Source organism: Scyliorhinus torazame, chromosome 20 (genome assembly GCF_047496885.1).
Source record: "Scyliorhinus torazame isolate Kashiwa2021f chromosome 20, sScyTor2.1, whole genome shotgun sequence".
NCBI classification, from domain to species: Eukaryota; Metazoa; Chordata; class Chondrichthyes; order Carcharhiniformes; family Scyliorhinidae; genus Scyliorhinus; species Scyliorhinus torazame.
Window position 1 is genome coordinate 27,516,618 of NC_092726.1, and position 24,985 is coordinate 27,541,602.

The 24,985-nt window shown below is 50.9% G+C and overlaps 1 protein-coding gene across 1 annotated transcript in view; it reads left to right on the forward strand.

Moving 5' to 3' along the window:
• The first annotated feature begins 257 nt into the window (after positions 1 to 257).
• Positions 258 to 24,985, forward strand: part of LOC140397020 (prosaposin-like) — a 30,485-nt gene continuing 5,757 nt past the window's right edge. Inside the window, exons 1-8 of the mRNA XM_072486053.1 lie at positions 258 to 412; positions 4,592 to 4,725; positions 7,719 to 7,793; positions 9,657 to 9,782; positions 11,815 to 11,949; positions 13,607 to 13,696; positions 15,725 to 15,905; positions 21,770 to 21,903. Of these exons, the coding sequence (XP_072342154.1) occupies positions 370 to 412; positions 4,592 to 4,725; positions 7,719 to 7,793; positions 9,657 to 9,782; positions 11,815 to 11,949; positions 13,607 to 13,696; positions 15,725 to 15,905; positions 21,770 to 21,903 (918 nt within the window). The 5' untranslated portion in view covers positions 258 to 369. The remainder of the gene's footprint in view (positions 413 to 4,591; positions 4,726 to 7,718; positions 7,794 to 9,656; positions 9,783 to 11,814; positions 11,950 to 13,606; positions 13,697 to 15,724; positions 15,906 to 21,769; positions 21,904 to 24,985) is intronic.

The following is a 24,985-nucleotide window of genomic DNA, read 5'->3' on the forward strand; positions in this document are numbered from 1 at the left end:
AGTGCTAACCACTTGTGCTGCCCTGTCAAAATATTCTGTCAAAAAATATTACATTCTCTCGAGTTGACCTCATTAGTGGATTTGATGAGAACAAGTTCTAAAATGCCTTCCTTTGAACGTTCGGTTTTGATTCTGATGGAGTGACTGAAAGTGGGATTGCTTGAAACATCTGGCACACTGATAATATGGCACCATCTGTAGTCTGACTCAGGGGGTGGGGATGAAAGCAGATTGGTATCTCTATTGGGTGCACATTTCCTCTTTTACTGTATTCACTGGAGCGTGATTTGCCGGCGAAGTCTTTGCTGAGGCTCGCTCCTTCTATATAACAGTGAGAGTCAGTGTGGTTTGTACAGTAAGGAAGCAGAGATGACTCCCATTGTGTTCCTTGTCTTGTTATTCGCCCTTCCAGGTAAGATGTCAGCCGCTGAGTAAAATGTATTTCTCCAGTACTCGGAGAGAGGGCTGAGTATCAGTGTGTGTCACTCCACGTTGCTGTCTCGCTTCTTTTAAGTGTTTGTGAAGTTGCAGCTCAGATTGTAATCCAAAATTGTAATGTGTTTCCTCTGTGTGTTCAATGACCCTGCCGTGTTTAGATCACCTTCAGTGATAAGCTAACATGGGCTCTGTGCCCACCCAGCCGTGCCTGTCCAGTACTTTCCGACAGAATGATTCTGTCGAGCGAAATCCTGAATCTCTCCTCAAACCCGAGGATGGGGATCCTTCGCCTGATATTATAATAATAATCTTTAGTGTCACAAGTCGGCTTACATTAACACTAATGAAGTTCCTGTGAAAATCCCCTCGTCGCCACACTCCGGCGCCTGTTCGGGTCACAGAGGGAGCATTCAGAATGTCCGATTCACCTAACAAGCACGTCTTTCGGGGACTTGTGGGGGGAAACCGGAGCACCCGGAGGAAACCCACGCAGACACTGGGGGAGAATGTGCAGACTCCGCACAGACAGTGACCCAGCGGGGAATCGAACCGGGAACCCTGGTGCTGTGAAGCAACAGTGCTAACCACTGTGCTACCGTGCTGCCCCTATTATGTAACACACTTGGCAATGCAACGAACTACCGTCGATCTGTGTGTACAGGCGGAGATCGCAAATGGTACTCTCAATGCTCTAAAAGCTGACCTAGTCCTATTTATTTTTTGGCTCTACATATGTTCTCCTGAAAGTCTAACTCTGCACTGGGATAATATCTTGGGGCCTGGGCTGCAATCTGTGTATCTTAGTCAAAACACATCATTTATGTGCAAGCCTGGGCAGTTTACAATCAAACATGGAGCAAGGAATCACGAGGTAATTGCCGACCATTGGAGTAATTCTCCCCTCCCTAACGGAGGAGGTGCCCGAGACCCCTCCCCCGGCCTTAGCTAAAAGCCACTAACTCGACCCTGGGACCCTGCTGTCATTTCTCATTTTCTATTTAACTCGGTTGATCAGATGCTGCGGGTGATCAGATGTTTCCTTCGACAGCGAGGCTGTTGTGCGGTGGATATGAACAGACCTGGAGATCCTGTGCCCCACTCTGTGAAGTTACAGAAACAGATCGGAAAACCGGCCTGTTCACCTCACGTTGGGTGAATTGTTGGAAGGGACAGCTCATGTTTGACCTGCTCCTTGCAGTTGAGAATGGCCCTCACTCCAGATTGCGCCCGTCGGTTAAATTCATTCTGGTGGACGCTGTGTTTTTCTTTGCTAACAATCCAATGCTCGATTATTTTTCAAACGCACAGCAATCGGCATCGAGAGTTTGTCAGCCCCATCAAAACTCAAAGAGAGCCCACGTTGGGGCAGCACGGTAGCACAGTGGCTAGACTGTGGCTTCACAGCTCCAGGGACCCAGGTTCGGTCACTGTCTGTGCGGAGTCTGCACGTTCTCTCCGTGTTTCCGGGGGTTTCCTCCGGGTGCTCCGGTTTCCTCCCACAAGTCCCGAAAGACGTGCTGTCAGGTGAATTGGACATTCTGAATTCTCCCTCTGAGTGACCCTGGCGGAACCCAAATTGAGCGTCCGTGAGCCGGTTGGTGGTGCCAATTGGTAGCACTTTGCGATCATCAAGAATTGACTGATCGGTTTGGGGAGGGGGCGGCTGCTAATTGGTCAGTTGCACTCGTTCTACCTTTTATACACAGGACGTACCTGGGCAATTATCCAGATTGCCCGCTGGACTCAAGTTGGCGATGAACCATGTTCTTGAACCACAACATCATGTGGATATTCCCACTACTTTATTTTTTTAGCGGGTTGACACAACTCAGTGATTGATTGGGCCATTTCAAAGGACAATAATGAGTCAATCCCCTTGGGTCTGGATTCCCATGGGGCTGGTTTAGCTCACTGGGCTGAATCGCTGTCTTTGAAAGCAGACCAAGGCAGGCCAGCAGCGCGGTTCGATTCCCGCACCAGCCTCCCCGAACAGGCGACGGAATGTGGCGACTAGGGGCTTTTCACAGTAACTTCATTTGAAGCCTACTTGTGACACTAAGCCATTTTCATTTCATTTTCACATGTAGACCAGACCAGGGAGCGATGGTAGATTTCCTCCCTTGAGCAACCAGATGTGTTTCACGACAATCTGTTAGTTTCATGATCATTATTAATGAGACTCGTATTTTAGTCCAGTTTTTAAAACCATTTAGTTTCAATTCCGCCAGTTTGCTCTGGAGGGGTTTGAACTCACGCTGCATTTTAATGGCCATTCATCACAGATACATAGAAAATAGGATCAGGAGGAGGCCTTCGAGCCTGCTCCGCCATTCATCACCATCATGGCTGATCATCCAACTCAATAGCCTAATCCTGCTTCCTCCCCATAGCCTTTGATCCCATTCTCCCCAAGTGCTATATCCAGCCGCCCCTTGAATACATTCAAAGTTTTAGCATCAACTACTTCCTGTGGTAATGAATTCCACAGGCTCACCACTCTTTGTGTGAAGAAATGTCTCCTTATCTCTGTCCGAAATGGTTTACCCTGAATCCTCAGGCTGTGACCCCTGGTTCTTGGTAACATCTTCCCTGTCTATTCCTGTTAGAATTTTATACGTCTCTATGAGATCCCCCCTCATTCTTCTGAACTCCAGCGAGAACAATCCCAACCTAGTCAATCTCTCCTCATATGACAGTCCCGCCATCAATTGTGTGTATTCAATTGCTCAGCCATTTCTTTGTCCCTTATTACGAATTCCCCTGTTCCTGTCTGTAGGGGGCCTACATTTCTCTTTACCAACCTCTTTCTCTCCACATATCTATAGAATCACAAAGGGGGGGGGGGGGGGGGGGGGGGTGGGTACATTAGTGGGATGTGCGTGGCGATTAAAGATTCGGCAGCAAGAAAGCTGACACTTGGCACCCCCGTGTGGTACAGTCGCCACTGTACAAGTGTTTTGTGAGGGTGACTCCTAGCCAGTAGATGTTGTGGGGGAATGAGAGGGTGGTGGGATTGCTCAGGAGCGATTTTCACCTGTAAACTGAAGGAATGCAGAGAGAGGACACACCAGCGAGAAAGGCTGTGCTTTGCAAAGCCACATTCATTGCCCATTTCAGGAGCAGCTGGGCCATTTGACTGATGGACCACACTTGCCCCATTGCATCCCTCTCTACTTTCTACTGAATGCAGACACACAACTCTTACATTTCTATCTTTCTTCAATTCAGATGAAGGGTCGTAACCTCAAATGTTAACTGTTTCTCTCTCCCCAGATGATTCCTGATCTCCTGACCATTTCCAGCATTTTTGTTTTTATTGTAGATTTCCAGCGTCAAAAGTATGTTGGGCGTGATTCGCCGATCGCGGGACAAAGTGTCCGAGCTGTCATGAACGCCATCGCGTTTCACGACGGCACGAAACGGGCGCGGGCAGTTTCAATTCAGGCCCCCACAGGGGGCCAGCACGGCGCTGGGGCGGTTCACGCCTCACTTCCTGCCGCGCACTGGGGGTGGCGCCAACCCGCACATGCGCAGTGGCGACGCGCCGACCCGCGCATGCGCGGTGGCCTTACTGAACGCTCCGGCCCCGACGCAATATGGCGTGGGGGTTCAGGGTCTGGACGCGCAACAAAGTGGGCCCAGGGTGGGGAGATCGCGCCCCGCCGATTGGTGGGCCCCGATCGCGGGCCAGACCCCATCGGAGGCCCCACCCAGGGGGTGGAGCCCGCGACCGGCGCCGCGCCAAACGCACGGGCGCAAATGGCCCCGATTCTCCGCACTTCGGAGAATTGCGCGCCAGCGTTTGGGGCTGGGAGAATCGCGCCCGTTGTTTTTGTACATGCATTGACTCTCAGGGCCTGTTTAGCCCAGTTGGCTGGACAGCTGGTTGGTGATGCAGAGCGAGGCCAGCATCGCGGGTTCAATTCCCGTACCGGCTGAGGTTATTCATGAAGGCCCCGGCCTTCTCAACCTCGCTCCTCGCCTGAGGTGTGGTGACCCTCAGGTTAAGCTGCCCCCAGTCAGCTCCCCCCCCCCCCCCCCCGCCGCTCAAATGGGAAAGCAGCCCGTGGTCATCTGGGACGATGGCGACTTGACTAAATTGGACCTTGTGTTTGGGGATGAACAATGACTATCTGCTCTTGATATCTCTCAGTTCGAGCCAATTTGGAAGAAAGAAGCAAAGTTTGTGCTCACGGCATAGAAAACCAGTGCCAGGACCTAAAGGCAGCAGTCGAGTGCAATGTGGTGTCTCATTGTGTGAACACTGAATGGAGACAGCCTAAAGTGGTAAGTGGTGTTGAGTGCAATGTTATTGCTTCGTGAGTGCACGAAAACAAGTTCTCTCGCACACTGACTGAAGCTCCTTAATATTTGGTGTTCATTCGTTATTTCTTAATAAATTTAGAGTGCCCAATTTTTTTTTTTTTCCAATTAAGGGGCAATTTAGCGTGGCCAATCCACCGACCCTGCACATCTTTGGGTTGTGGGGGCGAATCCCACGCAGACACGGGGAGAATGGGCAAACTCCACACGGACAGTGACCCAGAGCCGGGATCGAACCTGGGACCTCGGCATCGTGAGGCTGCAGTGCTAACCACTGCGCCCCCGTGCTGCCCTTGATATCGAGATTCCATAATATCCTCATCACATTGTGCTTCAAATAACTGGGACTGGACCTAATAGTCCAGGACATGTCTTGCAGAATCCATTGTCAAGATGCTGTACCTGATACATATAGGGGGATCTATTGGTGTTACAGTTAGATGTTATAATTAACCCGTTATTTGTCTACACATATACATATCATTATACGTCTCTCAGTGATCCCACATCAAAGACAGACGTCAAAGACAATCGATTACTATTTAGTCCCTGGAAGAAAATAATGTAACGTTACAACATTAACTGCCTTAATATGGCTGCCTTTGTTTTAAACTTGTGGGAATATATTGCAGTTAATAGAACGGCAAGGGCAGCACAGTGACACAGTGGGTTAGCCCTGCTGCCTCACGGCGCCGAGGTCCCGGGTTCGATCCCGGCTCTGGGTCACTGTCCGTGTGGAGTTTGCACATTCTCCCCGTGTCTGTGTGGGTTTCGCCCCCACAACCCAAAGATGTGTAGGCTAGGTGGATTGGCCACGTTAAATTGCCCCCTTAATTGGGAAAAATTAATTGGGTACACTAAATTTATATTTCAAAAAAATAGAACAGCACAGTGGTTAGCACTGCCTCACAGCTCCAGGGTCCCAGGTTCGATCCCCGGCTTGGGTCACTGTCTGTGCGGAGTCTGCACGTCCTCCCCCGTGTGTGCGTGGGTTTCCTCCGGGTGCTCCGGTTTCCTCCCACAGTCCAAAGATGTGCAGGTTTGGTGGATTGGACACGCTAAATTGCCCCTTAGTACCCAGGGATGTGCATGGCAGGGTTAATGTAAGCTTGTGACAATAATAAAAATTATTATTGTTATGTTACGTTACGGGTATAAGGCGGAGTGGATAGGAGCAGACTCGATCGGCCAAATGGTCTCCTTCTGCACTGTATACAGGTAAAATGAGTGTACAGGTCCAGCGAGTGATTGGGAAGGCAAATGAGGCATTGTTGTTCATTGCAAGGGGAATTGAATATAAAAATAGGGAAGTTTTACAGCAGCTGCACTGGGCCTTGGTAAGACCACGCCTAGCACACAGTGCCCAGTTTTGATCTCCATGGGCGCGATTCTCCGACCCCCCCCCTCCGGGTCGGAGAATCGCCGGGGGCTGGCATGAATCCCAGGCTCTGGGTCACTGTCCGTGTGGAGTTTGCACATTCTCCCCGTGTCTGCGTGGGTTTCGCCCCCACAACCCACAGATATGCAGGGTAGGTGGATTGGCCGCGCTAAATTGCCCCTTAATTGGAAAAAAACAGATTTGGGTACTCTAAATTTTTTATTTTTTTTATTTAAAAAATAATCCTGAAAGATTAAAACTGAACCGTGAATTCCAAAGGACAAACATTTGGACTGCCGCTGGCAGAATGTGAGGAAGAGCTTTTTTACGCACCATGGAATTGAATATCTACAGTGCAGAAGGAGGCCATTCGGCCCATCGAGTCTACACCAGCCCCTTCGAAAGAGCACCCTACCTAGGTCCAATCCCCCGCCCTATCCCTGTAATCCTTTTGGACACTGAGGGGCAATTGATCATGGCCAATCCACCTAATCGGCACATCTTTGGAGTGTGGGAGGAAACCGGAGCACCCGGAGGAAACCCACGCACACACGGGGAGGATGTGCAGACTCCGCACAGACAGTCACCCAAGCCGGGAATCGAACCTGGGACCCTGGAGCTGTGAAACAACAGTGCTAACCACTGTACCACCCTGCCGCCCGATCAAGTGGTAACGACCTGGACCCGAGGTCATGAATCTGTTTCCCCGTTCACAGATGCCACCTGAGCACTCCCAGAATTCTCAGTTTCATACAGATTCACTTTCTAAGTTTCACTTCTGGTCGAGGACTCCTTTTATTAGCAGCAACAGCTAACATTGAACTCTTGCCCAACTCCCACACACAGATGGGTGGTAATTTCGTCTTTTTGTGCAATAACGAATCTATTGTCAACTGTTTTGCACAATCGCACAAAAGGAAGGTTGGCAGGACTGAACCACCCCCCTACAGCCTTCACTAGAATAACCTCCCTGTCAGCACTCATGCACACAGAATCCTTACTAAATTGCCGTGTGTATGTTTTTTTCTCCGCATATTTGATCCCCTCTGTTCCTGAAGGTACTGCCTCCATGCTGGGGTGATGTGTGTCGTAGCTGAGCCGGACAGAGATAACTCACGTCCCGGATCTTACTCTGACAGCCCTGTGTGCTATCTGAGCTCTGCTGTCGATTAGCTCCTGTCACCATCCCTTCTGCAAAGGGCAGCTGGGCCCATTCACTACCTGGGCACACGTAACCGCCGTGCTCACCCGGCAACTTCACTTCATAAAGGAACCCCGTGTAAAAAGCACCAACGTGCTATTCGACTGCATAGAGACACAATCGCCTTGTTCGTTGTGGTAGCACAGCAGTCAAATAGCCCACCAACACTCACTCTCTTGGCTTGTATATTCACGAAGCTCGGTGGAGTCACATACCCAGTACTCGTAGCCTTGTGAGGAGAGGAGGTGGAAGAAAACTGGAAGTGTGGAATAATTGAAATGTTTTTGCAAATTTGATGCCGCATTGTAACAGCTGTATTGTGACAAAGGGATATTCACCGTGAACTGCAATTCCAACAAATTCCTCCTTGTTTTTCAGGATGACGACATCTGTGATGTGTGTAAAAAGTTCATTGGGCAGATCGCTGATATGTTGAAGGACAAGACCGTGCAGGTACTGGTCACTGATATCACACTTGAGTCAGGGCGAGGGTAATGCAGGGAACCCAGTCTCTGAACATTTTAATGTTAAATATTCAGTTATCCCTGTTGTGGTGAATGTAATCACCACAACAGTAACCTATGACCTGGAAGTGGTGATACGAGCTGCTTCCAGGTACTGTACTGTAACCCCGGTGGGCTCCGCCTCTGGCTCCGCCCTCACCGGGGCCATATATAGACCGGCCACCTGTGGGCGGCACTCATCTGTACAACCGACTCTGGCTAGGCAAGTTCATGACTAGTAAAGACTAATGTTCACTCGCTCTCGCTGCCTCTCGGTGAATTGAAGGTATATCACCTGTCGTTACCATTGAATCATGGTGCCTGGAGCCATGGTCACAATCTGAACTATTGCTGCTGCAAAGCTGATTACAGGGGCTGGCTCTGTGATCACAACAGGATCACCCCACTGAGAATCCTCCGCATAGCAGCATCTGGCTTTCAAGGGGAGTCTTGTCATTGTCTGCCCCAGCTCTTCCTGCCTCAGCAGCAGTCGTGAGGTGCCCTGGACTTGAGGGTGATAAGAGTGTCAAAGCTTGCAGCGGGCTTTACTCCTCACTGATACCACTCCCCGGTACAATCCTACTGCCGTGCCCAGAGCTCAGGAGTTTGCCAGATAGGAATGTAGTTTATTTCCCGACTGCATCCTCAAAATTAGGTCGTGAACTTCGCCAGTGGAGCTCCCACGAATAATGGATCTTAGGGGAGGAAGTGTCTGGAGTAGCTCTCTCAGTGAGGATTAACCTCCAGGCAGGGTCATTCTTAATCATAGAATTTACAGTGCAGAAGGAGGCCATTCGGCCCATCGAGTCTGCACCGGCTCTTGGAAAGAGCACCCTACCCAAGGTCAACAGCTCCACCCTATCCCCATAACCCAGTAACCCCACTTAACCGACACTAAGGGCAATTTTTAATATAATATAATATAATGTTACAGTTATAGCAAGGTGTAGAGAAAAGATCAACTTAATACGAGGTAGGTCCATTGAAAAGTCTGATGGCAGTAGGGAAGAAGCTGTTCTTGAGTCGGTTGGTACGTGACCTCAAACTTTGGTATCTTTTTCCTGACGGAAGAAGGTGGAAGAGAGTATGTCCGGGGTGCGGGGGTCCTTAATTATGCTGGCTGCCTTTCTGAGGCAGCGGGAATTATAGATAGAGTCAATGGATGGGAGGCTCGTTTGTGTGAAGGACTGGGCTACATTCACGACCTTTTGTAGTTTCCTGTGGTCTTGGGCCGAGCAGGCTCCATACCAAGCTGTGATACAACCAGAAAGAACGCTTTCGATGGTGCATCTGTAGAAGTTGGTGAGGGTCGGAGCGGACATGCCACATTTCCTTAGTCTTCTGAGAAAGTTGGTGGGCTTTCTTAGCTATAGTGTCGGCATGGGGGGACCAGGACAGGCTGTTGGTGGTCTGGACACTTGAAGCTTTCGACCCTTTCTACTTCGTATGTAGACAGGGGCATGTTCTCCACTACACTTCCTGAAGTCGATGACAATCTCCTTTTTTTTTGTTGACATTGAGGGAGAGATTATTGTCGTCGCACCAGTTCACCAGATTCTCTATCTCATTCCTATACTCTGTCTCGTCATTGTTCGAAATCCGACCCACTACGGTGGTGTCATCAGCAAATTTGAAAACCGAGTTGGAGGGGAATTTGGCCACACAGTCATAAAAGAACCTGAACAGGAATTGAACCTATGATGCCAGCCTCGCTCTGCATCACAAAGCAGCTGTCCAGCCGACTGAGCTATTTGCATTATATGTTCTCTACTACTGTACCTGTTGACCAGTCAATATCTCTCTTTTTTCCCAGGATGCATTGAAAGACGCTTTGCACAAAGGCTGTAGTCTGATCCCCGTCAAGCAACTTGCAGAAAATTGTGACCACTATGTTGATGCCTATCTGTCCATTATACTTGGCTTGCTGGAGAAAGAGGTGGTAAGTGTATCATAGATTATCATAGAATTTACAGTGCAGAAGGAGGCCATTCGGCCCATCGAGTCTGCACCGGCTCTTTGAAAGAGCACCCTCCCCAAGGTCCACACCTCCACCCTATCCCCATAACCCAGTAACCCCACCCAACACTAAGGGCAATTTTGGACACGAAAGGCAATTTATCATGGCCAGTCCACCTAACCTGCACATCTTTGGACTGTGGGAGGAAACCGGAGCACCCGGAGGAAACCCATGCAGACACGGGGAGAACGTGCAGACTCCGCACAGACAGTGACCCGAGCCGGGAATCGAACCCTGGTCCCTGGAGCTGTGGAGCAACAGTGCTAACCACTGTGCTACCGTGCTTGGACACTAAGGGGTAATTGATCATGGCCAATCCACCAAATCCGAACATCATTGGACTGTGGTAGGAAACCGGAGCACCCGGGGGAAACCCACGCACACACGGGGAGAACGTGTCGACCCTGCACAGACAGTGACCCAAGGCCGGGAATCGAACCCTGGCGGTGTGAGGGAGCAGTGATAATCACTGTCTATCCAGAAACCAGTTGGAGTTAAGACGTACCTATCTCTCAGTCATCATTTCTCAGCCAGTCACAACCAACATAAAACTTGGTCTCAGAGGTGGAATCTTACAACAGTAAGCGCATCACTGTGGTTATGAAAACTGAAAGACCCTGTGGTAGTTACGGAGCTGTGATAGATACGTGGATCACGGCATAGACTGTCACACACTCAGAATGCGCAGCAGTCCAGACAGAGTTGGGTTTACTGATCGCCTCTGGCTCTCTCCATCCTCGACTCTCAATCTGTGTATTGGGAACCAGGCGTGCTGATTATAACTTTCAGGTGTGTTTTCCGATGAAAGGTAACTGTGTTTTCCTCCCTCCACCTGCTGGTGACTCCCAGGGTTTTCCGCTCTTCGTGTAGGTTCCAGAATTCACAGTATTTTTGACCATTTTATGCTGCTTTCTCCTCTAAAGCCAGATGCCTACTGCTTTTGAAAACATAGAACGTAGAACATCGAACATTACAGCGCAGTACAGGCCCTTCGGCCCTCGATGTTGCGCCGACCTGTGAAACCAATCTAAAGCCCATCTACACTATTCCCTTATCGTCCATTTGTCTACCCAATGACGATTTGAATGCCCTTAGTGTTGGCGAGTCCACTACTGTTGCAGGCAGGGCATTCCTCGCCCTTACTACTCTCTGAGTAAAGAACCTACCTCTGACATCTGTCCTATATCTATCCCCCTCAATTTAAAGCTAGACATCATCATCCGAGGAAAAAGGCTCTCACTGTCCATCCTATCTCATCCTCTGATCATCTTGTCTGCCTCTATTAAGTAACCTCTTAACCTTCTTCTCTCTAACAAAAACAGCCTCAAGTCCCTCAGCCTTTCCTCATAAGATCTTCCCTCCATACCAGGCAATATCCTGGTAAATCTCCTCTGCACCCTTTCCAATGCTTCCACATCCTTCCTATAATGCGGCGACCAGAATTACACGCAATACTCCAAATGCGGCCGCACCAGTGTTTTGTATAGCTGCAACATGACCTCATGGCTCCGAAACGCAATCCCTCCACCAATAAAAGCTAACCCACCGTATGCCTTCTTAACAACCCTCTCAACCTGGGAGGCAACTTTCAGGGATCGATGTACATGGACACCGAGATCTCTCTGCTCATCCACACTACCAAGAATCTTACCATTAGCCCAGTACTCTGTCTTCCTGTTATTCCTTCCAAAATGAATCACCTCACACTTTTCTGCATTAAACTCCATTTGCCACTTCTCAGCCCAGCTCTGCAGCTGATCTATGTCCCTCTGTATCTTGTAACATCCTTCCGCACAGTCCACATCTCCGCCGACTTTAGTGTCTTCCGCAAATTTACTCACCCGCCCTAACGCTTAGATAGACAAAGCGGAGGGAAAAAGATAGAATTCCCAATTTTGCTCCTTGTTCTGTACCATCCTCAGTTCATGAGCCTCTTTCTCCTTGTCTCCAACAGCAACCAGATGTGGTGTGCGCTGCACTTGGCCTGTGCAAGCATCGCGCACAAATCCGTGCGCAAGAAACTCTCTCCAAGGCCACCCCTACGCTCAGTGACTTTCCACTCAACAATACAAGTTGGAAACAATACCAGGTAAGGTGACTATAGTCTGGAAAATCCAGCTTTTTGTTCTGTTATCGACTAATTAGCCCTTGGGCCTGCATTAAAATCTACTCAGGCCCAATCTACTGTTAATTAGAAATATCAGTATTGCCTACAAATTATTGGAAATAAATTGATCCGTTAAGGAACTCAATTAAACACTTTACCTCAGTTACCTACAGCAGATACATGCTGAGTTCAGCATGTTTCGATTCTGACTGCATTAGAAAAAATGCACCTGAACCCATCTCTCAATTGCAGGGGGAAATACATTTTTCACATATTGTCGGACCCTCAATAACGACACGAGAGTGTGGAATGGTAAATGAAGGCTTTAATAAGCAGAGAACTCGCCAGTTACCGAGACGTGTGCTTACTGAGTGCCGCCTACAGGGCGTCCTCTTAGATACGGCTCCCTGGTGGCCGGAGGCGGAGTCCCCCAGGGTTCCAAACCCAGTCTTAAAGGGGCATCTCCTACATGGTGTTCAGGGTACAGTAACCATTCATCACACATGTGAAATGTCCAGGTATAATCCCGACCCCGAAGGGTGAGAGTTTGAATCGGGTCCAGATAGATAGGGTGAGCAGTCGGAGGGAGTAAAGGGGCGAAGGTGGTCTGAGCTTCAGCTGTGCCAGTCTCAGCCTACGTGGGTCTGTACTCACAGTAAAAAGTGCCTCTAATTTGGTACAAAATTAGTGATCAGCCTCAGAGGTCACAGGATCACAGCTGCATGGGAAATGCAGAGAGCTGCAACCCTGGTGTACAAAGAACAATACAGCACAGGAACAGGCCCTTCGGCCCTCCAAGCCTGCACCGGTCATGGTTCCTGCCTAAACTAACATCGTCAGCACTTACGGAGTCCGTATCCTTCCGTTCCCACCCTATTCATATATCTTTCTAGATTCCTTAAATGCTGCTTTGGTACCACCTCCCACCACCCTCTGTGTAAAAAAACTAGCCTCGCACATCTGTTCAAAACTTTTCCCCGCGCACTTTAAACCTATGTCCCCCAGAACCTGACTCTCCTACCCTAGGAAAGAGCATCTGACGATCCACTCTGTCCATGGCACTCATAATCTTGCAGACCTCGATCAGGTCACCTCTCAACCTCCGTCGTTCCAGTGAGAACAGACCGAGTTGATCGAACCTCTCCTCATAGCTAATGCCCTCCATACCAGGCAACATCCGAGCAAACCGCTTCTGTACCCTCTTCAAAGCATCCACATCCTTCTGGTAGTGTGGCGAGCAGAATTGCGCGCAATATTCCATATGAGGCCTAACTCAGGTCCTGTGCAGCTGCAACATGACTTGCCCATTTTTATATTCAATGCCCCGACCGATGAAGGCCAGCATGCCGTCTGCCTTCTTGACCACCTTATCCAGATGTTGCCACTTTCAGTGATTGGTGGACATGCACGCCCAGACAGTCCTCGCAAGAGTTCTGCTATTGTTGTGTCGATGAAGGAGAATTGTCTGAGGCTAGGGTTGAGATAAACAGAGCTTTACTCTGCATCTTATCCTGTGAGTTGGGAGTGCTGCTTACAGACAATGGAAACATGGAAATATTCCATTCCCAGGACAAAGCAGCTTCTCAATTTGAGTATCATGGTTTGAAATGTACGCTGACGTTTTATCTACGTTGAACAGGATTCACTTCGCAAAGGCAGGTTCACGTGCGATTTCTGTCTGCTTGTCGTGAAGAAACTGAAGCAATCGTTGCGCAAAGAGAGAACCGAGGTGGGTTACTGTTTCTGGATAAAACAAGGTGCACGAGTTCTGGAAATCCTGTATCCCAAAGGAAAAGCTGTGAATAGCGGAATGTCTTTGTAAGCCTGCTGTGCGTTTGCCCTAATCTTCTGCCATCTTCTGATGGTGATGGCCCAGGTTTTCATGCCATCGCAAAATACCTGGAATCGGCCTAAATGTGTAACCCCCCGACCCGAAACCAGCAAGTCCCATCGTCGTGGGAGTGGAATTGGCCTGGGTTCCAGCATGGCCATTGATACTGTGATGAAGCAAGTCGCACCGAGGTCCCAGGTTCGATCCCGGCCCCGGGTCACTGTCCGCGTGGAGTTTGCACATTCTCCCCGTGTCTGCGTGGGTCTTACCCCCACAACCCAAAAAGATGTGCAGGGGAGGCGGATTGGCTAGGCTAAATTGCCGCTTAATTAGGGAAAAAAATAATTGGGTACACTAAATTTATTTTTAAAAGCTGTGATAAAGCAGGCATGTGAATCCCAGATAGTGCAGATTACAATATTAACAATAATCTTTTAATTTTTACTATTGTCAGGCAGTAAAGAGGACACCTAAGCTTAGGTGGACTCGTTTGGATAGCCTTGGACGCCTTTGGGAGAGCTAATGCACACTTTGGAATTGTTAGAAACCTGTAGGTGACTCTTAACTGCTCCCTGGTTTAGCACAGGGCTAAGTCGCTGGCTTTGAAAGCAGACCAAGCCAAGCCAGGCCAGCAGCACGGTTCAATTCCCGTACCAGCCTCCCCGAACAGGCGCTGAAATGTGGCGACTAGGGGCTTTTCACAGTAACTTCACTTGAAGCCTACTTGTGACAATAAGCGATTTTCATTTCAAATGGCCTCGCAAGGGAAATTAGAAATGGGTGATAAATTCGGGCGTTTTAATAATGTCCCAGGATCAATTAATTTCACACACTGAGTCTGATACTCAGAAGAATTCCTCGTTCACATGGATCAGCCAATCCAGCCGGGAACCTTTGATATATCAATCAAGAGGAACAAAGAACAACGAAAAGTACAGCGCAGGAACTAAAATCTTCTACACTTCCGGGGTCCGTATCCCTCCATTCCCATCCTATTCATGTATTTGTCAAGATGCCCCTTAAATGTCACTATCGTCCCTGCTTCCACCACCTCCTCCGGCAGCGAGTTCCAGGCACCCACTACCCTCTGTGTAAAAAACTTGCCTCGTACATCTCCTCTAAATCTTGCCCCTCGCACCTTAAACTTATGCCCCCTAGTAATTGACCCCTCTACCCTGGGGAAAAGCCTCTGACTATCCACTCTGTCTATGCCCCTCATAATTTTGCAGACCTCTATCAGGTCGCCCCTCAACCTCCTTTGTTCCAGTGAGAACAAACCGAGTTTATTCAACCGCTCCTCATAGCTAATGCCCTCCATACCAGGCAACATCCTGGTAAATCTCTTCTGCACCCTCTCTAAAGCCTCCACATCCTTCTGGTAGTGTGGCGACCAGAATTGAACACTATACTCCAAGTGTGGCCTAACTAAGGTTCTATACAGCTGCAACATGAATTGCCAATTCTTATACTCAATGCCCCGGCCAATGAAGGCAAGCATGCCGTATGCCTTCTTGACTACCTTCTCCACCTGTGTTGCCCCTTTCAGTGACCTGTGTACCTGTACACCTAGATCTCTCTGACTGTCAATACTCTTGAGGGTTCTACCATTCACTGTATATTCCCTACCTGCAGTAGACCTTCCAAAATGCATTACCTCACATTTGTCCGGATTAAACTCCATCTGCCATCTCTCCGCCCAAATCTCCAAACGATCTAAATCCTGCTGTATCCTCTGACAGTCCTCATCGCTATCCGCAATTCCACCGACCTTTGTGTCGTCTGCAAACTTACTAATCAGACCAGGAAAATGAACAGATTTCAATGTGTCGTTGGATTTCCCTGCTTGGGAGTAATGAAAGGCAGAGCTGAGCCTGTCCTGAGGAGTCGATATTGATGATTTGAGTGTTTTAACTTCCCATTCCACAGAGCAACATCATCCAGCAACCCGCCAAGATCTGCTCTGAGCTGTCAAACAAATACTTCACACAATGCCACGAGCTGATGATGAAGAAAGGCTTCACTGCCATTGAGCTGCTTTTCCAGAAATTCGCGACCAATGCTGTGTGCGACAATCTTCGCCTCTGTTCCGATGCCAAGAGAAACTCAGGTGTGTATCCAAACGGCCAGCGGTCCGGAACCCAAAGCAGGATTCATTTAAAACTCAGCGAGTCGAAACTGAGGACTGCGGTTGAATGCATGTCCAGGCAGAGGGCGGGATCCTCCGGTCTCCGACTCCGAAATCGCGTTCGCCGATCGTGCCGAAATCGGGGGCGGCACCGCTTTTGCCCCCTCCAAAACTAGAGTACGCGCACGCTGTCGAGACAGCCTCAGGACGTTAACTGAGCCCCCCCCCCATGCTGCACCCCCAATGGGCCGAGTTCTCAGAGGGCGTCGGTCACTCGCGGAATTTATTTGCCGGGAAACGGGCGTGGCAGCTGCGGACTCGGCTCAGCTCCGCCACAGTCAGGGGAGGGCCGGTCCGCGGGCATGGGGGCTTTGTCGGGGGGCTGGGGCCACTGGTGGGGGTTGGTCCAGGGTTGGCGACCTGGCCAAAGGGGGTCGCTATGTGGCAGGCCGGGTCGTCGCGCGGCCGGCGCCACGTTGCACGATGCGGCCACGGAGCTGGCAATTCTCCCTCCGTATCCGCAGCTCGAGGCGGGCCCGCCCCCCCCACCAGTCGGAGGTTCAGAGGTCGTTTTTGCAGGTTTTTTCGGTCACCATTCCTACGTCGCCGTCAGGACAGAGCCTGAGAATCGGAGAATCCAACCGCACAGGTTTAAAACGCGGAACTCGGCTTCGATAACATGGGGCGGGATTCTCCGACCCCCCCGCCGAGTCGGAGAATCGCCGGGGGGCTGGCGTGAATCCCGCCCCCGCCGGTTGCCGAATTCTCCGGCACCGGATATTCGGCGGGGGTGGGAATCGCGCCGGTTGGCGGGCCCCCCCCCCCCGCCGCGATTCTCCGGCCCGCGATGGGCCGAAGTCCCGCCGCTGGAATGCCTGTCCCGCCGGCGAGAATCAAACCACCTCTCTTACCGGCGGGACAAGGCGGCGCGGACGGGCTCCGGGGTCCTGGGGGGGGGGGGGGGGCGCGGGGCGATCTGGCCCCGGGGGGTGCCCCCAAGGTGGCCTGGCCCGCGATCGGGGCCCACCGATCCGCGGGCGGGCCTGTGCCGTGGGGGCACTCTTTTCCTTCCGCCTTCGCCATGGTCTCCACTATGGCGGAGGCGGAAGAGACCCCCTCCACTGCGCATGCGCGGGGATGCCGTGAGCGGCCGCTGACGCTCCCGCGCATGCGCCGCACGGCAAAGTCATTTCCCGCCGGCTGACGGGGCGGAAATCAGTCCGGCGCGGGCCTAGCCCCTCAAGGTGAGGGCTCGGCCCCTCACGATGCGGAGAATTCCGCAACTTTGGGGCGGCGCGATACCGGACTGATTCGCGCCGTTTTCGGCGCCGGTCGGCGGACATCGCGCCGGTTACGGAGAATCCCGCCCAGGGTGTGTACGCCAGGCCATTAGGTGTCTGAGAGAGGTGGGCTGAGATTTGGCTTCTCCTGAAAGGATGTGGAAGCGTGCACTAGTCAACAGTTTCAGGTTAGTGTCTGGCTGGCTGCCCACCCAGAATCAGCTAAGTAACATCGTGGGCCGAAGGGCCTGTACTGCGCTGTATCGTTCTATGTTCTATGTACGTGCGAGGGCGAAGCTGTGTTAATCTGTCAACCACCCACCGTACAACTGGACCGAAGCTTTAAATGCTGAAAACAAATTGTCAAAGGTAGCTAACTGTCCCCTTATTGAATTGTGCAGCCTTTGAGTCCAACCAAACTGACTCTCCCTTCTATACTCTCTTCTTTTAAAATAAATTAATTTTTTTCCAATTAAGGCGCAATTTAGCGTGGCTAATCCACCTAACCTGCAAAGAACAATGATTTGTGGTTAGCACAATTGCTTCACAGCTCCAGGGTCCCAGGTTCGATTCCGGCTTCGGTCACTGTCTGTGCGGAGTCTGCACGTCCTCCCCGTGTGTGCGTGGGTTTCCTCCGGGTGCTCCGGTTTCCTCCCACAGTCCAAAGATGTGCAGGTTAGGTGGATTGGCCGTGATAAATTGCCCTTAGTGTCCAAAATTGCCCTTGGTGTTGGGAGGGGTTACTGGGTTATGGGGATAGGGTGGAGGTGTTGACCTTGGGTAGGGTGCTCTTTCCAAGAGCCGGTGCAGACCCAATGGGCCGAATGGCCACCTTCTGCACTGTAAATTCTATGATAGTCTATGATTCTATGAAAAGCACAGCACAGGAACAGTCCTTTCGGCCCTCCAAGCCTGTGCCGACCATGCTGCCCGTCTGAACTAAAATCTTCTCCACTTCTGGGGTCCGTATCCCTCTATTCCCATCCTATTCATGTATTTGTCAAGATGCCCCTTAAATGTCACTATCGTCCCTGCTTCCACCACCTCCTCCGGCAGCGAGTTCCAGGCACCCACTACCCTCTGTGTAAAAAACTTTCCTCGTACATCTCTAAACCTTGCCCCTCGCACCTTAAACCTATGCCCCCTAGTAATTGACCCCTCTACCCTGGGGAAAAGCCTCTGACTATCCAAAATAGCCTCTGACTACCTTTGGGTTGTGGGGGTGAGACCCACGCAGACCCGGGGAGAATGTGCAAACTCCGCACGGACAGTGACCCGGGGCCGGGATAGAACCCGGGTCCTCGGCGCCGTGAGGCAGCAGTGCTAACCTCTGCGCCACTGTGCTGCCATCCCTCCTGCATTCTCGAGCGTGCCCTGTGGCACACTTGCACAGGGTTACAAACACTGAGGCCTTGTTCGTCCTGGTCGCCCTCTTTAGGTCATTGAGTGTTTTCTAGCATTGGGACTGAGTTCTTACCAGTCCAACACTGCTGACCCTCTGGGCTACCTCCTCCAAGGCGGCACCCCTCTGTCTCAGCTTCCACCTCTTACCAAGCATTGGCATCAGCTACCCACATTGGTCAGAAACATGTGAGGGTGTCCTCACTGAACCGAGGGACTGGTTTGGCCCTTCCTCCCAACCCCCACCTCTCCCCCCGTTCCAGCGCAGTAAGAACTCTTACAACACCAGGTTAAAGTCCAACAGGTTTGTTTCGAATCACTAGCTTTCGGAGCGCTGCTCCTTCCTCAGGTGAATGAAGAGGTATGTTCCAGAAACATATATATAGACAAATTCAAAGATGCAAGATGATACTTTGAATGCGAGTCTTTGCAGATAATTAAATCTTTACAGATCCAGAGATGGGGTAACCCCAGGTTAAAGAGGTGTGAATTGTGTCAAGCCAGGACAGTGGGTAGGATTTTGCAGGCCAGATGGTGGTGGGGGATGAATGCAATGCGACATGAATCCCAGGTCCCGGTTGAGGCCGCACTCACGTGTGCGGAACTTGGCTATAAGTTTCTGCTCGGCGATTCTGCGGGCCCCTGCACTTCCGGGTCAGAGGTTGCGCATGCGCATGGCGACGGCCTCCAGCGGCCGCGCTCCCGACCCTCAACCCCTGCACAATCATTCCCCGGACGCCTGTAAGCCCCCCCCCCCCCCCCTCCGATCGGCCCGCCCCCAACCAGGGCGGACTGAGTCCGCAACCGCCGCACGAGTACCCTGACCGGCAGGGCCAGGTTAGATCCACGCCGTCGGGATTTTGGCAGGTCGGGAGCGGAGGATGTCGGAGCGGGCCTCTGGCAATGGGCCCCAGGTGTGGCGTACTCCCCGAGTGCCCAGAGAATCGGCGCGCCGCCGCCGGTCCCGATTTCTGCGTCAAACGGAATTCTCCAAATCCGCAGCCGGCGCCGGGGTGGCGGGAATCCAGCCCAAGGGTTGGAGAGAGCAGAACTCAAAAGGAAATGCACTCACCTTCGAAGCCTGCAGGCTGCCCAATGATGCTGCCAGGTTTGAAGCGACCCGGCATTTGCTGTGGCCCCCTGACACCGTGCTGCGCTAAGGGGTCCTTTAAACTACTGACCGTGGCCATGTTCAGAGTCACAACCAATGGCCTCAGGAAGCTGGGCGCCCCACCCTCCAACAATGATCGGGTGGGATGAAGGCCTCAAACCCGCCCCCGAAAGGACATTTTACTGAGTCGAGTTACGGAAGCTGACGATATCCGGGGTGGACCAGCCCTCAATGCCCCAGCATGTTATTCAGCTTTGACCATGTTTCCAATACCCCCACACATCCTGCTCTGATGTGACGCCTCCAAAGATTTCCTCAGCCCTGCGCTTCAGCTGCCTCCACTCAGCTATGTTCCACACAGAGGCACTGGACATATAGCTCATTGCTGAGTTAAAACATCATCATCATTTAAGTTTAATGTCAAAACATTATAAATACAGGAGCGTCATAATAAAGATCCAATTTTCTATTGATAACCCACAGCAAACTCCAGATAGGATGAACTCAAAGGGTTAGTTTATTTAAACGCACTCAAAATGCAGGAATGGGTCACAGCATTGCCTCCTTTGTAAAAAGGGTGGGGGGTGGAGAAAGGAAAGATTCACAGTGTAGAGATCACAGAGAAAAGACAATATTGTTTCACGTGTGTTTCCGAGTCCAGAATCAAAGTCCAATGAGGTGTTCCTTCACGGACGCCAGTGAGGTGAAATCCGACGCTGGACAATTTATTTCACACAATGAGGTAAACATGTAAAGATTAATCAGTGGCCTTTGTAAGCTCTCATTGAATCTAGTCTGCGCAGCCCATGGGGAGTCATTAGTGGGTCTTCGGGGATAACGAGGCATGGGTTTTCCCAATACTTCCAGGTGGCTTCTTTTATTCAGGAGCACAGACAGACACAGATTCAGCCATTTCAGGTCTTTCTCCAGTTTGAATTTGTTAGAGATCGCAATGTGCCTATCTTTATATATTTTAACAGAAAAATAGACAGGGTGAGGTCACAGTGGAGATAATTGAGATAAGGCAGGATTGATATATCAAAAAAGTGGTTGACAATGTTGAGCTGAATGGACTTTTCTTCCTGAAGACATTTGTCTTTTAATGTATCACTATTGGTGATAAAATGCATTGTCTCCCTTTGATACTGAATCTCTGAACAATTAAAGCACAGAACAAAACTTTCAAATGATCGACATATCCGCGCCAGCTCTGCAAGAGTAACTTAGCTAGCTTCGCTCCTCCACCTTTTCCCCGTTATCCTGCAATTTCTTCTCTTCAAATAATTCTCTTTTGAAGGCCTGGATTGAATCTGCCTCCACCACACTCTCGGGAAGTGCGTTTCAGATCCTCACCAGCTTAAACCAGTGTGACTGCATGTAGCACTTATCGTGATATTAGAAAATATGTGGGGCGATTCTCCAATATGGAGCCCAAGCGTTCGCGCCGTCGTGAACGGCGTTGCGTTTCATGACGGCGCGGAACGGGCACGGGGACGACCGATTCTGTCCCCCACAGGGGGCCAGCACGGCGCTGGAGCGGTTCGCGCCGCTCCAGCCTCCCTTCCCTGGCGCCAAGTGGGCGTCGCACCAACCTGCGCATGCGCGGGGGAACGTCTTCAACGCGCCGGCCCCGTGCAACTTGGCGTCTGGGTTCAGGGGCCGGCTGCTCAACAAAGTAGGCCCGGGGGCGGGGGAGAGGCTGGCCCGCTGATCGGTGAGCCCCAATCGCGGGCCAGACCCCATCAGAGGCCCTCCCCCCCCCGCCCCGGTGAAGGAGCGCTTTTCCCTGCCCCACAGGCTGCCCCCCCGACCCTTCGCGCAGAGTTCCCGCCGGCGCCGACCAGGGGTGAACGGCGCCGGCGGGACTCTGTCGTATCCGCACGGCCGCTCGGCCGGAGAATCACGTGCCAGCGCCGGAGCATCGTGGCGATTCTCCAGCCCGGCGCGGGGCCTCGGAGAATCGCGCCCACAGTATCCATTTATTGCTTACCAGGAAAAAAATTGCTGTTCAATTGCTGTTTAATCTGAATTTCTCCCACATGTCCACAATACAGTGCTGCCGATAATGTCCTGTGAAATGTGTGAGGAAATAATGCTTCAGCTCCAGTCAGCTTGGAAGCAGGGCTCAGAAGCGGATTTATTGTTGTCTGAAGCCTGCAACTCGTATTCTGATGTCTCCAATTTGATGGTGAGTAAGGGAGAGTTGAAAGTACCGTGGACCGTGCCAGCAATGATATCAGATGATGTGCCGGAACCAAGATTTCACTGATGGGTTAAACTGATAAAGAATGTCTGATTGAGGGCAGCACGGTGGCGCAGTGGTTAGCACTACTGCCTCACGGCGCCGAGGACCCGGGTTCGATCCCAGCCCCGGGGTCACTGTCCGTGTGGAGTTTGCACATTCTCCCCGTGTCTGCGTGGGTCTCACCCCCCACAACCCAAAGATGTGCAGGGGAGGGGGATTGGCCGCGCTAAATTGGAAAAAAAAAGAATTGGGTGCTCTAAGTTTATATTTTAAAAACAGAATGTCTGATTGACATTGGGTTAAAGGCAGGGTTTGTGGAAGTGTGGAGGAACACAGGGATCTTGGGGTTCACATACATAAAGTTGCCACCCGGGCTGATAGGGTTGTTGAGAAGGCGTATGGTGTGTTGGATTTCATTAACAGGGGGATTGAGTTTAAGAGCCGCGAGGTTTTGCTGCAGCTTTATAAAACCCTGGTTGGACCACACTTGGAATATTGTGTCCAGTTCTGGTCACCTCATTATAGGAAGGATGTGGATGCTTTGGAGAGGGTGCAGAGGAGATTTACCAAGATGCTGCCTGGACTGGAGGGCATGTCTTATGAAGAAAGGTTGAGGGAGCTCGGGCTTTTCTCACTGGAGCGAAGAAGGCAGCGAGGTGACTTGATAGAGGTGTACAAGGTGATGAGAGGCATGGATAGAGCGAATAGCCAGAGACTTTTCCCCAGGGCGGAAATGGCTGTCACGAGGGGACATAATTTGAAGGTGATTGGAGGAAGGTATAGGGGAGATGTCGGAGGTCGGTTCTTTACACAGAGAGTGGTGGGTGTGTGGAATGCACGGCTAGCAGAGGTGGTGGAGTCAGAGTCATCAGGGACATTTAAGCGACTCTTAGACAGGCACATGGACAGCAGTAAATTGAAGGGGTGTAGGTTAGGTTGACCTTAGATTAGGATAAATGGTCGGCACAACATCGTGGGCCAAAGGGCCTGTACTGTACTATGTTCTATGTTCTAATACTTCCCCTGGGTCAGAAAATGGGGAAGGGAAACAGAGACAGAGAAAGAGACTTGCAGTGGGGGACACAGCCAAGCTTGCAAATCATAACGGTGCAGTCAAAGCAGGTGTCAAATGGGCTCTCTCGTGGTACAGGTCCTTCCGCCCCACAACTAAATGAGAGTGAAGTGAAAAAAAGAAGTGAAACTATGTTAAAGTTAAATCTGCTAAAAACAGTTCAACATTCAGGAACTTAATTCACGTTTGCACAGCTGTGGTTTAGAATCTCAGGCTTGTTTTTCACAGGAATACGGGGCTAGGCAGATTCGCCCTCCCCAAACCTCTCCATCTCTAGGATAGAATCGCCCTCCCCAAACCTCTCCATCTCTAGGATAGAATCGCCCTTCCCAAACCTCTCCATCTCTAGGATAGAATCGCCCTCCCCAAACCTCTCCATCTCTATGATAGAATCGCCCTTCCCAAACCTCTCCATCTCTAGGATAGAATCGCCCTCCCCAAACCTCTCCATCTCTATGATAGAATCGCCCTTCCCAAACCTCTCCATCTCTAGGATAGAATCGCCCTCCCCAAACCTCTCCATCTCTATGATAGAATCGCCCTTCCCAAACCTCTCCATCTCTAGGATAGAATCGCCCTTCCCAAACCTCTCCATCTCTATGATAGAATCGCCCTTCCCAAACCTCTCCATCTCTAGGATAGAATCGCCGTCCCCAAACCTCTCCATCTCTATGATAGAATCGCCCTTCCCAAACCTCTCCATCTCTAGGATAGAATCGCCCTCCCCAAACCTCTCCATCTCTATGATAGAATCGCCCTTCCCAAACCTCTCCATCTCGAGGATAGAATCGCCCTTCCCAAATCTCTCCATCGCTGGGATAGAATCGCCCTTCCCAAACCTCTCCATCTCTAGGATAGAATCGCCCTTCCCAAACCTCTCCATCTCGAGGATAGAATCGCCCTTCCCAAATCTCTCCATCGCTAGGATAGAATCGCCCTTCCCAAACCTCTCCATCTCTAGGATAGAATCGCCCTCCCCAAACCTCTCCATCTCTATGATAGAATCGCCCTTCCCAAACCTCTCCATCTCGAGGATAGAATCGCCCTTCCCAAATCTCTCCATCGCTAGGATAGAATCGCCCTTCCCAAACCTCTCCATCTCTAGGATAGAATCGCCCTTCCCAAACCTCTCCATCTCTAGGATAGAATCGCCCTTCCCAAACCTCTCCATCTCTAGGATAGAATCGCCCTTCCCAAACCTCTCCATCTCTAGGATAGAATCGCCCTTCCCAAACCTCTCCATCTCTAGGATAGAATCGCCCTTCCCAAACCTCTCCATCTCTAGGATAGAATCGCCCTTCCCAAACCTCTCCATCTCGAGGATAGAATCGCCCTTCCCAAATCTCTCCATCGCTAGGATAGAATCGCCCTTCCCAAACCTCTCCATCTCTAGGATAGAATCGCCCTCCCCAAACCTCTCCATCTCTATGATAGAATCGCCCTTCCCAAACCTCTCCATCTCGAGGATAGAATCGCCCTTCCCAAATCTCTCCATCGCTAGGATAGAATCGCCCTTCCCAAACCTCTCCATCTCTAGGATAGAATCGCCCTTCCCAAACCTCTCCATCTCTAGGATAGAATCGCCCTTCCCAAACCTCTCCATCTCTAGGATAGAATCGCCCTTCCCAAACCTCTCCATCTCTAGGATAGAATCGCCCTTCCCAAACCTCTCCATCTCTAGGATAGAATCGCCCTTCCCAAACCTCTCCATCTCTAGGATAGAATCGCCCTTCCCAAACCTCTCCATCTCGAGGATAGAATCGCCCTTCCCAAACCTCTCCATCTCTAGGATAGAATCGCCCTTCCCAAATTCTCCATCTCTAGGATAGAATCACCCTTCCCAAACATCTCCATCTCTAGGATAGAATTGCCCTCCCCAAACCTCTCCATCTCTAGGGTAGAATCGCCCTTCCCAAACCTCTCCATATCTAGGATAGAATCGCCCTCCCCAAA